Genomic DNA, 17767 nt, shown 5'->3' with positions numbered 1-17767 from the left:
GGTTCAATCGACTGGAAATGCCTTCCTCTATCACCTCCTGAAAGGATCTGGTCTACTTACCAATAACCCTGTATAATAATTTTTTTTTATCAGTTTTACATCACAAGAAGGGCATAACTAGCTAATGGTTTGGATTTTTGACTGGCATTCTTTCAAACTTTAGACGAGCTGTAATGTTTGTCACTAAAATGCTAAGGAGAAGAAGAGTACATCAAGTTTCTATAACTAGCTCTAATCAATAGAGTTCGATTAGGTGTCATACGTTTAGCCCCAGTTTCACCATACTCTGTTATATTATAACAAGGGATTAGTGGTTGACTCTTGACACATCTGTCAAGAATGTCATATTATTATGAAGATGAAGTATAATTTATGACATTAAAATGTAACAGGGGTGTTAATGATCTAACAGAGTATGATGAAACTAGGCATTAGTTTACCATGTGGTGTCATTACAGGGACATGCACCAGGACCTGTGCGGCGGGCGGCCGGGGCTGTGCCCGGAGATGCGCCCCGCCAGCGGAGCCACGCTGCTGCGCTACCTCCGACAAGTACACTTCACAGGTACATCACTACCCATCACGTCCCCACTGCTGGGGCACGGGTCTCCTTCCAATGAAGGAAGGGTTAAGGCCTAGTCTACCACGCTGGCCTAGTGCGGGCTGGTGGACCCCAACACGAGCAAGCTTGTGCTGAGAGAGTTGTCGGGTAAGTGGGCATACCGACTGTCAGATGTGTCTATTATGTATCATCATAATCCTTCCTCTTAAGGTGGGTACTGACCTACCGTACGGACTGTAATGTAACATTCCCAGCGTGTTACGTAACGCTGAGTTCTAAAATCTCGGCTCGTTGCTCGCTGGTTTTCACGTAACACTACGTATTGACTGCACGATTGCGCGCTGTGTAACATGTTACAGTACACCTCTTAACGTTGGTCAGTACCCACCTTAAGAGGAAGGATTACGATATATATCTTGTATAGTCTTTACAAATGAATAATAATCAACGTACCACGTCATTGTTAGAAATTAAAACTAAATTCCTGTCATAATACACTTTTTCTAGTGTTTGCATTTGCCTCTATTAAAAGTTAGCATTATTACACACTTTAATGTAAACCAAAAGTTACCCTCTCTCCAAAATTTAATTTTATAATTATTTTACGTACTTACTTCCAATTATAACTTCACTGCAATGTATTGTTACAAAACAAGGACATACTCATAACAAAACTACTTCCATGCAGAATGAAGTTGAGTTTTACAACTGTGTACCGGCAAATTCATTTCATTTGGGAATACCTGTCATGTTGTATGTATTTGGACTATTTTGAGATCTCATCTCATGCCACTCCAATCGTCAGAGTGGGTTCACATATGACATGATCGGAATACTCACTATTATTGGGACATTGTAGAGCGAATCAACTGAGCCCCGACTGAGCAATACAATATAACAAAACTGAAATAATGTGAAAACGATAAAAAGGATTTTCAGAGGGTGCCTCAATGGTATTGTATAACATATCATTGCAATGTTCTTGAAAGAGACGTAAGTATGTACTATCTGTAGTTTTATGTGTATTGCCATTGGATTTTACTACTATCTTCAGGATGCAATAACAAGACGAGAGTTCAATTTATGTAGGGTTTGTTTTCAGCGGCTTACTGTAAACCGGATCGCATAAAAATTTAGTTCTCAGCGCACACAGTTAGGTAGGACACCTAATTTTGCCAACAGCTTAGTGGGTATAAACACTACGCTTTATTGACAGCAGGGGTCAATGAACAACGGATCTGACTACTAAAGCTTATTCTCCATTACATAGGCGGTCAGCAGCCAGTGTGCTCATATAGCTGTCCCTCTCGCACTGCAGGTCTGACGGGCGACGAGTTCCACTTCGACAGTAACGGCGACGGGCCGGCGCGGTACAACATCCTGCACTTCAAGCAGACAGTGTGCTCATATAGCTGTCCCTCTCGCACTGCAGGTCTGACGGGCGACGAGTTCCACTTCGACAGTAACGGCGACGGGCCGGCGCGGTACAACATCCTGCACTTCAAGCAGACAGTGTGCTCATATAGCTGTCCCTCTCGCACTGCAGGTCTGACGGGCGACGAGTTCCACTTCGACAGTAACGGCGACGGGCCGGCGCGGTACAACATCCTGCACTTCAAGCAGACAGTGTGCTCATATAGCTGTCCCTCTCGCACTGCAGGTCTGACGGGCGACGAGTTCCACTTCGACAGTAACGGCGACGGGCCGGCGCGGTACAACATCCTGCACTTCAAGCAGGTGTCGCGCGGCGTGTTCCGCTGGCTGCGCGTCGGCCGCTACCTCGACGGGGAGCTGCAGCTCGATATGGATCGTGAGTTTTCATGCCATTTGTAGCAGTCATCTAACATCACATTCATCATAGCATGGCTTAGATCTTGAGTCATGCATTATTTTCGTGGTTTCAACAACCTCTTCCACTTACTATTTATTTGCTCGTCCTTCTGACGGTTTAGGTTAGATATTTTAAAAGCGATTCACTGTTCTATGTTCGAGAATTCTTCTCCTAGACGTGTCGGTGGCAACCTGACCTCAAGTATTCTTTCATCACCCAGAGATCCAGTTCAAGTGGGGCGAGATGCAGCCGCCGGAGTCGGTGTGCAGCGCGGAGTGCGAGCTGGGGCAGGCCAAGCAGTACGTGGAGGGGGAGAGCTGCTGCTGGCACTGCTTCAACTGCACGCAGTACGAGGTACCACCTTATGCACTACATGATAGAGTCCAGGTTACAAGCGCGGAGTGCGAGCTGGGGCAGGCCAAGCAGTACGTGGAGGGGGAGAGCTGCTGCTGGCACTGCTTCAACTGCACGCAGTACGAGGTACCACCTTATGCACTACATGATAGAGTCCAGGTTACAAGCGCGGAGTGCGAGCTGGGGCAGGCCAAGCAGTACGTGGAGGGGGAGAGCTGCTGCTGGCACTGCTTCAACTGCACGCAGTACGAGGTACCACCTTATGCACTGCATGATAGAGTCCAGGTTACAATACAGAGTTTGTAGCGAAAGTCAACAAATTGAAGATGATAAATACACGCAGTATATACGCAGTATACCTTAGACTCCAGGTTACAATTACAGATCCTGAAGCGAAGATCGATGCTTCAACTTCACGCAGTACGAGGTCGTGCTAGTTACTTACTATACATTACAGCCCATTTTAAAATACAGTAGAAGTCCTTCAATGGAACCACGGAATTGAGTTTCCTACGCTATCTTTTACGCCCAATTCTTTTACCACCACTAACCCTTCAATACCCCAAGAAAAATACCACCTCTAACCCCCATTCCCCCCACAGATCCGGCACCCAGACATCGAGACAGCGTGCATCGAGTGCCCGCGCGGCACGCTGCCGGCCGCGTCCCGCACCGTGTGCGCCGCCGTGCCCGAGGTCTACCTGCGGCCTGACTCCGCCTGGGCTATTGGTGCTATGACCTTCTCGTCTCTGGGGCTTCTGTTGACACTGTGAGTAGCGGGCTTTAGGTTCATCACCATCACTGGCATATACGTCTAATACTTATAGATGATTTATTCATGGGCATGATCTCCTCATCACTGGGACTGCTGTTGATACTGTGAGTTGAGCGTTTATGGCTCCATTTGATCCTCACTATCCGGATCGACGACATTTTCGTCACAACATCACGGTTTGTAATGAATTGAGCGAAAATCTCATGAAATATTTACGTAAATGCCCAAGTTATTACCAAGCCTCAACGTCAATTTACAGTCGATGATCATGGCCTGAGAAACTTATTTTGGTGGCTTTGAAGCCAACTAATCCGGCAATGCAATAATAAGAGTGCAATGGTTATGGTGGAAAATATTATTGTTCGCCCTGGCATCCTGTGAGACGCAAGCGAGGCAACATTGTACCTCTATTGTAACAAAATTCCAAATGATACTTTAATGTAGTATTTTGTATTGTCTCCTTTATTCCATTGTGTAGTTCCTTCCCATCTATCCATTGTCTGCGTGCTTATAAAACTTCAAATGACTTAATATTATAATTTTAAAAAATAACACACAGTCATCTCTTTTATCAGAAAACAAACGTAAAATAATAAATAATATAGCTTTGCATACTTTTAATCACGTTACGATTTACCCAAAAATCCAATGAAATCGAACCAATACCTTTTCATATAAAATATTTTATACAAAACTTTATACAAAAATAATATTGGTGATGTTTTTCCTATGACTGTATCAGTGACCCTCACACTAGGCCAGGCCTGTATCGTGAGTAGTCTGTTTAGGAGTTTAATCCTAAAGTATTTAAGTGTGTAAATTGCTCGGGCATGCTCACAATCCAGCCGATTTATTAAAGATATCTTTTGAACGGCTGAATAGATTTTGAATTAATTGGATTTAAGTATCGTTGCATCAGTTTGTTGTTTCAACATTATTGTAAGCGTGAACAAGGGAGTAATGAGGTTATTGAAATGAGATACCAATTAGCACATTGTAGGCTTAATATAGCGATTTCTGTGAATTACACTGCTTTACAAATAACATTGAGATTATTGTACAGAAATAATTGATAAATCGTAATAAACCTAAAAGATAATTCGTACTATACTTACAATTATTGAAATTATCATTGGCAGCACATGGGTGCAAATTTTACAGATAATGGCCACTGAGGAAAAAAAACACTACATAATGGCTATTTCAATATACACCAATCCTAAAGAGAAAATATCCTAATCCTAATTATCCTAATTAATATTATAAATGCGAAAGTAACTGTGTCTGCCTGTCTGTCTGTTACTCTTTCACGCCAAAACTACTGAACGGATTTGAATGAAATTTGGTAAACATACGGTTAGACCCTGGGAAAGAAATAGTCTACTTTTTATCCCGGAATTCCCTCAGGAGGACTCAGACGGAATTTTGGTTGCCCCACAGAATACAGAATGCCCACATGCCGGCGTCCAGAATGTTTTCCAATTTATCATATTTAAAACCCCATTCTCAGCGGCCCAGCTGTTGTCACAGTTTAAAACTGGAATCAAACTTTTATACTCACTGAATAAATTCCACCATCATAGTTTTAAACCAGACCATTTATCTTTATGTGTTTGTCTCGGTTGAGGGAAGCCAACCGAGGATAATCACGTCGATAGACTGAACGACGAACTGACCGTAAATACGTCGTGAAGTTTAGCAAATACTATTTATTATCGCAATAACGCTTTCCGTTGAACGTTTGGTGCAGTGGTTAGTAATATTAATTCCTAGCCACAACACAGTCATGCTCAGAAAGTAAATAAGAATTGGCTGAAAAGAGAGGTGAAAATAACTCTTTTCATTTAATATAATATCAGAAAATTCCTTTCTTGCATCTAAAATGCAAATGAATGTGTAAATCAATGCTGTTATACTAGCCCAGAAGGGCTAGCATGGGGCGCATTTAAGACGTGATAAAATTTCTCCGTCGCGTTCGCTCTTGAGGCTTCGCGATGTGAGTAAGCGCGATGCAAAACTTTTATCACGTCTTAAATGCGCCCCGTGCTAGCCCTTCAGGTGAGGGTTAGTGAAGTGTCTAGTGAGGTAGGCAGAGTAGCATTTGTATAGGGATTTGTCGCCGACATGGTTAGATAGATAGATAGATAGATAAATCGTTTATTTGTTCCACTTAAACATAACACATATAAGTACAAATTAGAAACAAATTAGATAAGTACAGTTATGTACGATACAGTACGTACGATAGTTGTTACGATAGGATCGGCCCATCATGTGCAGTCATACCGGCTCATATATCTGTACCTTCATTTACGCATTCATTTTGCATTTTAGATAGATAGATAATTCTTTATGGCACACGATGATGTCGCAGGTTCGTGGTGTGCGTGTGGGCGGCGCGCGGGGACACGCCGGTGGTGCGCGCGAGCGGGAGGGAGCTATCCTTCGTCCTGCTCCTCGGCATCGTCATGTGCTACCTCGTCACCTTCGCGCTCGTGTTCCGGCCGACTGATGTGTTGTGCTCGCTGCAGAGGTAGGTTTTTAATTATTAGGTTACTAAAAGGGCCCTAATCATCCATAATCGACACAGGCAAGCGACACAATACTAAATCTTCGCCTACTGAATTCAGCCTTTGTATCATGCTCATGGTATCATTAAATAAGGATAAGATGACCATCTGCGCATGTTCCCCTTTAGTAGTAATGTTAAAAGAGGATTCAGAGCGCGCCCTAGCAATAATAACCCAATAGTGAACGAGCGGCATAGCGCGCACCAATATAGCGTCGATGCTTTTGTCACCATCATACATCCCCGCACCTCAGCCCGCTTTTTCAAGTGTCTTCTATGCAGTTGTCAAGGGTCTGTCCTGAGGGTCCAGGCACATAATTTTTCCTTTACCAAACGTCATCATACATTACCTCATATCTAACACCACGGCCTCCTCCCCAGGTTCGGCACAGGCTTCTGCTTCACAGTAGTCTACGCGGCACTCCTCACCAAGACCAACCGCATCGCTCGTATCTTCGCGGCGAGCAAGCACTCCGCCCGGCGCCCCTCGCTCATCTCGCCCAAGTCACAGCTCCTCATCTGCACCGTACTAGTCTCCATACAGGTCAGTGGGCCAGGCGAGATTGCCCTGTACCCCTACTCTTGAAAGGCTATGTATTGCGTCTGTCTTGCGTTCCCGAAGTAAAACAATCATAACTTAACTTTAAAAACGTTTTTCCAAAAAGTAAATAACAAGTTTGTTTCGCTAAATGGTGCTTATTTTGAGAACCTGTAAACAAAATAGAATTCCTACAATTTAGGAGTTCGGTGCTTTGAATAAAGACCAAAAAAGGCATTTTTGGCGGAAACTAAAGTAAATTCTACATTCTTGGTGCTAGGTTCTGAAATATCCGTTAACTTAATGAACAAATGAACATGTAGGTATGTATTTTTACTTTTTGTAAAAACGCTTTTCAAGAAAAGTTATGATTGTTTTAATGTTGAGAACGCAAGACAGACGCAATACATTGCCTTTTAAGAGTAGGGGTACCTACTGAAGGCTGCGGTCACGTGGTCGGTGTTTTACTGCCGAGCCAATTGTTCGTAAAATGAGACGTAAAACTTTTGTGAATAATGCAGTCTTAAATCTCAAATAAAAATAATAAATGTATGCGGATGTTTGCAAGAGAGATTTGGCATGCGGGTCTATTAGAGATTGGTACTGCAGTTAAACAATAAAGTTGTACCTATTTCCTGGAACTAACTTCAAATAATAAAAAAATACTTCCATTGCTTACTTTAATCTAGAAAATACGGTAAGTATACACAAGTTTAGCATAGCTGTTTAATTCAACAATGCCAAATAATTGGGTACCTATTATTATTAATGAACTTCCTTGTAAACTTGTGTGCGCATTTTTTTCCTCTTTACGGATGGCCAGCATCGGTCAAAGCGACCTTTGAAGCAACGTTTCATTAAGGAAAACGGTCCTAATGACACTTGACTAAGAACGTCTTTAAAAAAAACTCCAAAAGAGTAGGTACAAACTGAAATATTCTCCCTTCAGTCTGATTGTGTAAAGGGTTCAAAGGATACAAGTACTTCTGAGTAAAGAAGTGTCCTTCATTTTGAATTTGCTGTTTGATTTATTTAAATGAAATAAATTAAATAATTTATTTATTAGTATGTACACCTGTTCAAGATCGCTGAATCGTTGTGACGCTATGATAATTCCTATGTGATATCATGTTATTTTATTTAACAAAAAATGACGCCAAAATTAAAATGTGAAATTGGCTCTTAATTATTACCGTGTGTTAGCTGGCTTAAACATTCATTAATCTAAATTTATAAACAGTTTTGGCAGCGACGGTCACTAACTTATTAATGAAAATAGCAGCCTGCACATGTTATACACTCTGATTATAAAGGATATACATTTGTATATTTTACTGTTTATGTAACTGTGGCCAGGAAACTGAAAATTCTGGTACGGATAAATATTTTCCTACAGTTTGAACGATGGCTATACGAGCGAAAACACCGATAACCGCTGAGGGAGAAGTTAGTGCTTGTGCAAAGTTAGCGTGGGACGCCGTTGTGGGTTAAAAGCTGTATTTAAATTGCGCATCCAGCAAGTTATGATTAATTATGTGGCGACACATTTAATTTATGCACGGAAGGAAACCGAATTGGAATTTATGAAAATTTACGAACAAATTTTGGCATAAGTTAGAAATTTGCAATGTAATATGTAGTTCTTTTTTAAATTATCCAAGTTTATAATGGAACTTATTTTTTCCAACTTACTTGATTACATCAAGGTTAATTTTCAAGTTCGCCTGCTGTGAAGAGAATATAAATTTTACAGCTGCCTACATAAAATACTGAATAATTTTCCATCCAATAAAGGCAAATGATAGAAACTCCAGAACTGCGTATGCTTGTTCGATCAAAGTATGTAAAGTCTTCAAGTTCGGAGGTCAAGTCTTAGTAAGACGACTTACAGCGGGCAGAACATCAAACTTCCCAAGAATGTTGTTACAGAATTCCGTGTATTTACTAGTTATTTGCCTAAGGGCCTATTCTGCGAGCGTGGCTTAGACCGACTTTGTTTTGAATTTACATAAGAAACTTTCTTGCTTCAAAACTATCAGATCTAAATGTTCGTGTGCAGCACAAATACTACTTAAAAGGATTTTTGTGACTTCTGCTTTACTTTCGATATCTATGTAAACTACTTCCCTGTTAACTATGACTCAAAAATGTTTTAATATCGATTTCTCGTCTATCACTACGAAATCTATGTTTCCAGATCGGTTTTGTAAGCATTCTGTACTGTATTACTGTTACATGCTTTAATATTATTTTATTTGTATTCCTTAGACTTTTTGTGTTATTCGCCACTGAATGAATCATTCATTTCTTCAAAACTCATCCAACATCTAAAACTTCCCTCCCTTCCCCAACTACACCAACCCTTTCCCCCTCAGGTGGTGATAGTGGTGGTCTGGCAGATCGTCTCCCCCGCCCGGGCCATCCACCACTACCCGACCAGAGAGGACAACATGCTGGTCTGTGACTCCTACGTGGACGCCAGCTACACCATCGCCTTCTTCTACCCCATCGTGCTCATTGTTGTCTGTACTGTGTATGCTGTGCTGACTAGGAAGATCCCTGAGGCGTTTAATGAGAGCAAACATATCGGTGAGTTAATTCTTTAAAGAGGCAGGACTTTTATATTCTACTTTGACCTGTGCAGCTATCACAACGTGATTTACATTACCTACTTAGTGGTATGACGCCCTAGCTTGTTTTGTCTTCTCGGGAGTCAGAATGTTCAATCAGTTCTTCCTTTGTCTCGGGTACAGGTGAAATTCCACCTCTATATCCTTTACTGACTTTCATCTTTAATTGACTTTCCCCAGGGTTCACGATGTACACGACGTGCGTGATCTGGCTGGCGTTCGTGCCGCTGTACTTCGGCACCGCGTCGCACGTCCCGCTGCGCGTCACCAGCATGGCCGTCACCATCTCCCTCTCCGCCTCCGTCACTCTCGTGTGCCTCTTCTCCCCCAAGGTTAGTGCTGTCTCTGTCACACTCACAGTCACCATCTCCCTCTCCGCCTCCGTCACTCTCGTGTGCCTCTTCTCCCCCAAGGTTAGTGCTGTCTCTGTCACACTCACAGTCACCATCTCCCTCTCCGCCTCCGTCACTCTCGTGTGCCTCTTCTCCCCCAAGGTTAGTGCTGTCTCTGTCACACTCACAGTCACCATCTCCCACTCCGCCTCCGTCACTCTCGTGTGCCTCTTCTCCCCCAAGGTTAGTGCTGTCTCTGTCACACTCATAGTCACCATCTCCCTCTCCGCCTCCGTCACTCTCGTGTGCCTCTTCTCCCCCAAGGTTAGTGCTGTCTCTGTCACACTCACAGTCACCATCTCCCTCTCCGCCTCCGTCACTCTCGTGTGCCTCTTCTTCACTACCATACCATGCCTTACCTCAGCAAATACTATATCATTTTGTTTCTCCAGAAGTTTTATACAGTCTCATCAGTTTAGTCTCCCGCCATCAGCTTCCTTTTCTAGATCTGCATTCACCCACGCACAATATTGTCAAGTCTCGGTTTGTCAAGTCATTAATTAAAACTTTTGGCAGTATTCCACACCGAGAGCTAATGCCTCAAGTTTTGGTAAAGGAGGCACTTTTATTTCCCAAGGTTTGGACGTTTGCCAATGATTATTTCGTGAAAAAAATGCTTTCATAGTTTCAGATGTGCTGTAAAGATCTTAGTTGGCTCATATATTAAAATTACATAGTAAAATATGTTTGTCGGGAAAAACGTATCACTCTTAGAAATCGCATGTAATAAAAAGTAAGAGACTCCGCTGATGACCTCATCAATCTGTCTGAAAGGAAGATACACTTGGAATTTAGAGCATCGATCATTTGGGGAAACTTCTTATCCGCGAGCGTGCTAAAAACTTTACTGGTTTTGGGATTGATTTATGAGAATATTGTGGAAAGCTTTAAATCAATTCTAAATAGGTTTAGATCGTTTGCAATGTGTGTTGTGCTCTTAAAACAATCTTAACCAAGCCTTTCTCCTCATCATTCTAGAATAGTTCACTGCAGGACGATGAAAATCTCTTTTGACGGACGCCGCAAAGCTGTCCTCGGATTTCCAAATATTTTTTGTTACATATTGTTATGTCTTGTTATTTTGTTCGGTTCGTATTCACTATAATATCCTTATCCTTACTAATATTATAAATGCGAAAGTAACTGTGTCTGTCTGTTACTCTTTCACGCCAAAACTACTGAACGGATTTAAATGAAATTTGGTATACATATGGTCTAGACTAGACCCTGAGAAAGAACATAGGCTACTTTTTATCCCGGAATTCCCGCGGGAAAACTTTTTAAGGCCAAGCGAAGCTCGCGGGAACAGGTAATATGTTATATAACCGTCAAGTGAATATAGCTCCTAAAATCTGCAAGCTCAAGGGATGCCGCCCGGCTCGCTGGACCGACGACCTTAGACAGCCGGTGGCGACTGAAAAAGCTGAGAAGTGTTGTGGCATTTCTTGAACGAGCCTTATGTTTAGCAGTGACTCATGATGATGATGATGATGTATGGCGGACCAGAGAATTAACTTATCTAACAAGTCTCTCTCCCACAGCTGTACATAATCCTGGTGCGTCCGGAGCGCAACGTGCGCGGCACCCTCCGAGCTGGGGGCTCCCGGGGCTGGCGCGCGGCGGCGGCGGGCGGGGCGGTGTGTGCCGCGCTCGTGGGCACCGCGCCGCTGCCCCGGCACGACCCCACGCCTTCGACTGACAGATCCACGCTGTTTGATAATGGTGAGTGGACGTTAGCTTTAACTAATATTTAACAAATTATGCATATGTGTCTATGGTATGTAGAATCTTCGATCTGAAGGGCAAAACTTGCGAATATACCTAATCCATTAAAAGTTTCACGGTACTGTGGTATGCTACGATTTTATTTCTTTGCTTGGAATTGCCAGTGGCATTAACATCACCACTGGTTTAGCTCATGTGCCGTTTTTTGCTTTTACAGGATATCCCGGTCGTCTCCACTTTAGCCCCCAAAAGTATACAAATATCTCTTTTCTTAATCAAAGCTTCATTTGGAAATACAACCAACTAACGAAATGTTGCTGTATGGCATTTTTTCTGTAAGTTTGTCACTTTGGGGCACTTTCTCAGACTCTCAACCTTTTGTTATAAGACACATTATGACAAAAGCTGGAACTCCGAAGTGAGCTCTAGTATATGAAATATGCAAATAGGAAATTAGAGGGGTTTATCATGTGCCAATGTTTCAATTATGCAAATGCGGTTTCGCCGGATTCCCATCAAGCCTGAAAGTGATCGTTGTAATACATTTTCAGCTTGAATACCCCATTTGATAATTACGTATCTATGAGATATATGTAACGACGTCCCTATCTACATATAAAGTAAAAGAGCACTGCACGTCTACATACCTACATAAGAAGAACAAAAAGGAAACAACATAAATATTTTTACAGAAAAAATAATTGAATGTACCCTTTTAGATTTTAAATTTCAAATATATTTATTTTCTTATAACAGTTTTGGTGTTTACTATTTCTCATTTTAACTACTTACTACTGCTAGGTACTTATGCGTAATATAAAACTACAACTACTAATACTCCTATGTCCACCCTAAGAAGTCTTGGGTTCAGCTCGAATATTAATTCCAACAAACCAGCAGTACATTAATGAAATATGAAAAGAATAACCGAATACATAATAAATGACCCAAAACAAAGGTTTAATAAATCTAGTTCCTCGGAAAATCTATTATATCTGTCGCCCCTTCCTGATCCAGATCAGAATGAATCTTCCAATCAGTCGGGTGTGATTGATACATCTCAATTACTTTGTCATTAGTCTGACTCCGACAGATCTCTGCTGTAATAAGGGGGAGGAGGGAGGGTATCAGTTCTCACTCTGTAAGTGAATGTTAGGATGGCCGAGATACGCAAACCACATTGTTTATTTAATTATGATGATTTGTTCAAGTTGTTTTAAGCCCAAAAAGTAAAATGCGCGCTAAATGTGCTACATACTAGCTTAAATCAATATCTGTATCTTTAGATACAGTCATGATTACTATAATATAATACATAATGTACATACAGTTTTTTTTTTTATATTTGGGGTAATGTTTGTAGTTTTTCTGCAGATACCTATGAATAGATGTTCGAATCCGGGACGTGTGACCTTTGCCACAACAGTCTTTCTACTCAACTTTGATTAACACCGTTGAAAAACATAAATAATTTTAATTAATACATTCCACTAATCCACTTGTTATTTCATGAGGTTCACACAAGTGAACCGGAAACGGCTGAAAGTTTCATCAGGCGACGTTTGTTCCACAAAGCTCGCGTGGCTTCGTGTGAGCTTTGTTAAACTCCGGCTTAGTTGTGCTGTCGCTGTTACTGAATATAATGTTGCTACTGTCTTCGCTGACATTGGTAGGAGCTTCCTTTAATTAACGCTATAGCTCATTGATACTACGGTATGATTTCCCTGTATCAAATGCCTGTATTATATCTTATCCTCGACGCATAGTGCGCTACGCCGTCCGTAGCACATTAACGCTACGCTGCTACGCAGCGCCGTAGCACATTGATGCTACGCCATAGTAAATTATTTATTTTTAACTATATTTTTAATAATCATTATTTATGAGAAATGCAATATAGGTATTCTAAGAATAAGAATGTCGACTCTTGGTTCGTTGATCTTTCCGACTAACCTAGCAGAAAGTAGCTACGCTCCTGCAGCAAAGAGAAATAGCAAACATTTGCGGTAAATCATGCGAAAATTTATTTTAAATTTGCTGAGTTGTGGAAAATATGCACCTCATAAAGAGAGTCTAACCACACGGAAATGGAAGTTTTTTTAATAAGTTTATATTTAGTTTGTTCATGTTTTGCTTATAAATGTAAGAGTATGATAATTAACTCCGTCCAATCTTAAACCTCTTTAGTATACAACTATATGAATAGAAACTCGTGTAAGTATATTTTTTCTGCCCAAAAACTTGCTTCCCTCACAAAAATCCAGTCAACAAAAAGTCTAGTCCATTTCATAAACAGTGCCCGTAGCATCTTTTCTTGGTTCGTTTTTCTGGAATGTTCTCTCGATGGCCGATTGTTGGTCGCTAACTCGCTCACTGCGCGCGCGAGGGCGGAATATAAAGCAGCCAGAGTAGCGCGAGCTGGATTCAATACGTATTGTAAATAGAAATAGTTGATAAATACTACATAAATTGTATACAACTGTTGCGTGCTGCTAAAAATATTGCACGTAATGTGTTTTTCGGGTATTAAGGGAAAACTAAATACTTTAAACTAAGGTTCCTTGCTTTGGCAGTAGGTAACAGAAAGTTACAGTAACCTTTTAGTTTTAAGTTCCTTCATGAAACTCTGCATTTAGTTTTAATAGGCACACACAAACTATTTCATTTCATTTCACAAACACGAGTATCTTACCATTACCACATCCTTATATTTTATACTATATAGTATATCGCAATAAACAGTTAACTTAAAAGAAGCCATTTAAAATTCACTTTCATCCATTCTTGTGGAACAAGTCTTACAATATTTAATCTACAATTCTTTCAGCCGCCCGCCCTGGCGATCCTTCAGCAGATAAAGCCTACAACCGTTCCCGGGGGAATACCCGGCCAGCCTCACAAGACGTTTAGGAAACCCTGATAACTAAATAGACCCTATGCTTGGTGTTATCAAGGGTCAGAATCGTCCCCCATTACTGTGCCCACTTGAGCGTGATGTTGGGAACATGTGAGGAATGTCCTCGTCAATGCCAATTACTGCGGCTCTGTTCGTAGAAATGTTGGACTTTTTTATTTATCTGTGTCTAGTTAAAAGCGGTTTTAGTTGGTGCTAGGTTTGCGCTAGATGTTTCATTAAAGTGTTGTGACCACAAAGGTTGTGACATTTTCGGCGGTAGCGAAAGCGAAGTTTCTTTATTTGTACCTACGTCTTTTGTATTTGTTCGTATTTATGTAAAAACGCTACAGAGCCTTCTAAATGAAAATATTAAGAACAGAGCACACAGTTTACACAATCTTATAAATTACAATTTATAAGTTGGCCTCGGCGGAGAATGAAGAGTTCTCGGGGGCATTAATGTTAATAAGCGGAGTTACTTAAGAAAATTACTGAAAAACAGCGTCGGCCGCGGCGGGAACTTAAATTTATTGCGAAGAAAACTGAAGAAAACTAAGCTCCAGTCGGTTCATATAACGCACGCTGCTAAGTACTGAGTTGAAGGCAACTATGAATTATGGCACACTTTAGTTTACTTTGGGGGAATGTGTAAATGTGTTTATTGAAACTAATTGCCGGCGTTTCCCTCCATCTGCGCTCACCGAGCTACATTATTTAACCAAAATATTGGGCAATTACCTACCTCATGTTTTCAAGGTCTCAGGAGGTCTCGGGTTCTAATCCCGGCTGGGGTAAACATCTGTTAAAATATATACGTCATTATTATTTGTTATCAGGTCTTGGTAGATTATTTTTTGTGTTGTGCGATAGAAAACTCCAACTTGCCTGTCTAATGTGGAGAGTATGGTGAAATCTCTCTAGACTTGTAGGATGACTATTGACTATGTCCTGCAGTGGACTTTACGGGCAGTGTTTATGCAGGTACCTACTACCACCACTTTGGAAGGATTCCAAGTGAAGTGGACGAGAACGTTCTCTTTACGGATAACAGCTAACCTGTTGTGAAGGTTTATGAACCACCGAGCGACCAGCGGAGCGTGCTGACACTGATTGACCACCCATCCAAGTTAGAACCGTGGCAAAACTGGCTTCTCTAGGCAATTGTTAAAGAAATATTGCTATTATTGAAGAAAAATACCACTTTACAATCATAACAACCGTATTTAAAAGGATGAAAGTTAATAAAGAAGGCCACTAGAAAATAAACTCTCATAAAATGATATTTGCCAACGAGCGAGAGGCCCGCGAAGTAAATCTTGCGGGAAAAGATTTTACAAAATAATTTCTGTTATGTCGGTAACGATATTTTTTCCTTAAATATGAATAACGTTGTTCTTTTACGTCCTTTACTTATTATCTGGTTTATAAGATTGTATCTCCTTTGATGGAGCCCACTTTTAACGTTTTGCGAACCTCGTGTTTCCCGGAACTCTCTGTATTGTAGCCGGTCGTCGCGTCGTTGCGAACGCGCCGCCTTCGTTTCGTACGAAAAACTAAATGTGACGCGTTATTATTCTGAGAAAATAGTTAAGCAAGTTATTACCATCGTTACCTCTTAATAGTGTTAGTAAAATATTGCTAAGTACATCTACTTACCTCTGACCACATATTTTAAAACTAAGTCGCATGCTTATGCACTCTCTCTTAGATAAAAACACAACACTACTGAAACAAATCTATTAAAATAACGTATAAAGCATTCGCATACATTTCTCCTATAATATTCTTAAAAAGCATCTTTCTTTCTCCGCATGGTTGCACTCAATTACCACTGAAAGTGGTTCGCGGTGCGGTTGAACGTTTTCCTATTTCGTTTAAAAGATAGCGCTGACGACCGCAGATGGCGATTGGCCGTATGTGCATGTGCTGGCCAGTCTAGTGCATGTACTAATGTATACAGGGTGCATTTAATAAGGGAATAAGTGAATGGAATCGGAGATGGTGTCTATTTCGAGTTCATATTAGCCTCGTTTGCAGCCACGGACTGGGTCGTATTTTAAATTTTGTGTGCATGAAATTTTGAATTTATAAATTCGTGAAAAAGACTAGATATGGATTAAGGTTTTTTACTGTGGTAAAGGCAGGCAGACAAGCATCAGCCACTGCCCAGGGTGCACCAGCAATAAGTTGCATACAAGTGGATACGTCGCTCGCAAAGGCTTTCGTCCAACCGTGCTAAAGCAATATGAAGTAAACACGTGGAGGGGAAGTTTTCTAAATGCTGGAAATAGAAAATCTTATTCAAAGAAAATAAACGTTTATTTTTAAAAACAGCAGCGTTTACGCTTGCAAACAAAAAAGCAAATACGCGCTCATATTTGCTGGGACGCATTTTGTAATTGCTCATTTTATTTATGTATATACAATGAAAGCTCATCATTATTTCAGTGTATGTACAAAAACCTGCCACGAAGCAAAGAGCGATCAAGCATATCGGGCCGAAAGGAGGCAAGATAAACACAACACATTGTTGGCAAATGTCCCAAGTTCTACGCAGACTCGGAAAAACTCCGTCGTGGAACTTACCAGTGACTTGGAAAGTACATAACAATTTTTACTTCTAAAGTCTGTTGCTAGATTGTGCTATAATGTTTGGCTTGTTGAGTAATAATGGTCTAATTGAACTCTGATCGTTTTTCCGGAGGTTTGATTTCTGACCGAGCTGATATTGGTGTTGTTTGAACAAACTTTATATTTAGCACTTAATAGTTTCAGGATAAATATATTCAATTTTAAAACAATGAGCGTACAAACGAAATGAGTCGAATTTTCAGGAATAATGTATAATCCTCCACTGAAACATTGGACGAGACTCATAACGAGGTGTAAATAGCTCTCTAGGGATGTCCGATGAAATAATAATAACAATTATCCTAATAAATTCATACGAATTCTCATTACAGCCATTTCTGTACATTATTACTAAGAATTGAGGGCACATGCAGTAAAGAGGGCAACCATGTTATTGAGAGTTACTTAGCGTTTCCCTGTCAGCCGTCTGCCCACAGACCTCAGGACTATTTCAGTAAAAGATTTTCAGACTCAGTTGAACCTCTGAAAGTTTCAGCAATTTTAGTTTAATTTTGTTTTAGGTTTTCTAAAAGGAGGCGGCTCGTCTTTAGAATTATTTAGTGTATGGTATCTTAATGTTCTTTTAGTGCCAAGGTACACCCGAGTCCGCGTTGTTCTAGGAGTGCCTAAAAAGGGGTTGTATGTATTACTATTGTTACTTAGATTTTGGAACATATAATTATTTAAAAACACTCAGGCTAAAGTAACTTTTCAAAAAAAATACAAATACAGTTCATTATATCCTCATGCCAGTTGATATACAACGAACACACAATATTAAAAATTATAACACATTTTGTAGTCAGGTTTTAAAACTCACCCTGCATATAGGTCCGCATCATACGCTCATAGTGATTACGGCCA

General features: G+C 40.8%; 1 protein-coding gene across 1 annotated transcript in view; it reads left to right on the top strand.

Moving 5' to 3' along the window:
• Positions 1–17767, top strand: part of LOC105383155 (metabotropic glutamate receptor 2) — a 156762-nt gene that overhangs the window by 130789 nt on the left and 8206 nt on the right. Inside the window, exons 8-16 of the mRNA XM_048622486.1 lie at positions 459–565; positions 2223–2372; positions 2614–2747; positions 3350–3516; positions 5897–6055; positions 6473–6635; positions 9005–9218; positions 9440–9591; positions 11193–11373. Coding sequence (XP_048478443.1) covers positions 459–565; positions 2223–2372; positions 2614–2747; positions 3350–3516; positions 5897–6055; positions 6473–6635; positions 9005–9218; positions 9440–9591; positions 11193–11373 — 1427 coding nt within the window. The remainder of the gene's footprint in view (positions 1–458; positions 566–2222; positions 2373–2613; positions 2748–3349; positions 3517–5896; positions 6056–6472; positions 6636–9004; positions 9219–9439; positions 9592–11192; positions 11374–17767) is intronic.

Source organism: Plutella xylostella, chromosome 8, assembly GCF_932276165.1.
Source record: "Plutella xylostella chromosome 8, ilPluXylo3.1, whole genome shotgun sequence".
Classification (NCBI taxonomy): Eukaryota; Metazoa; Arthropoda; class Insecta; order Lepidoptera; family Plutellidae; genus Plutella; species Plutella xylostella.
Note: the sequence above shows the minus strand (reverse complement) of the source record. Positions and strands in the feature narration are given on the sequence as shown.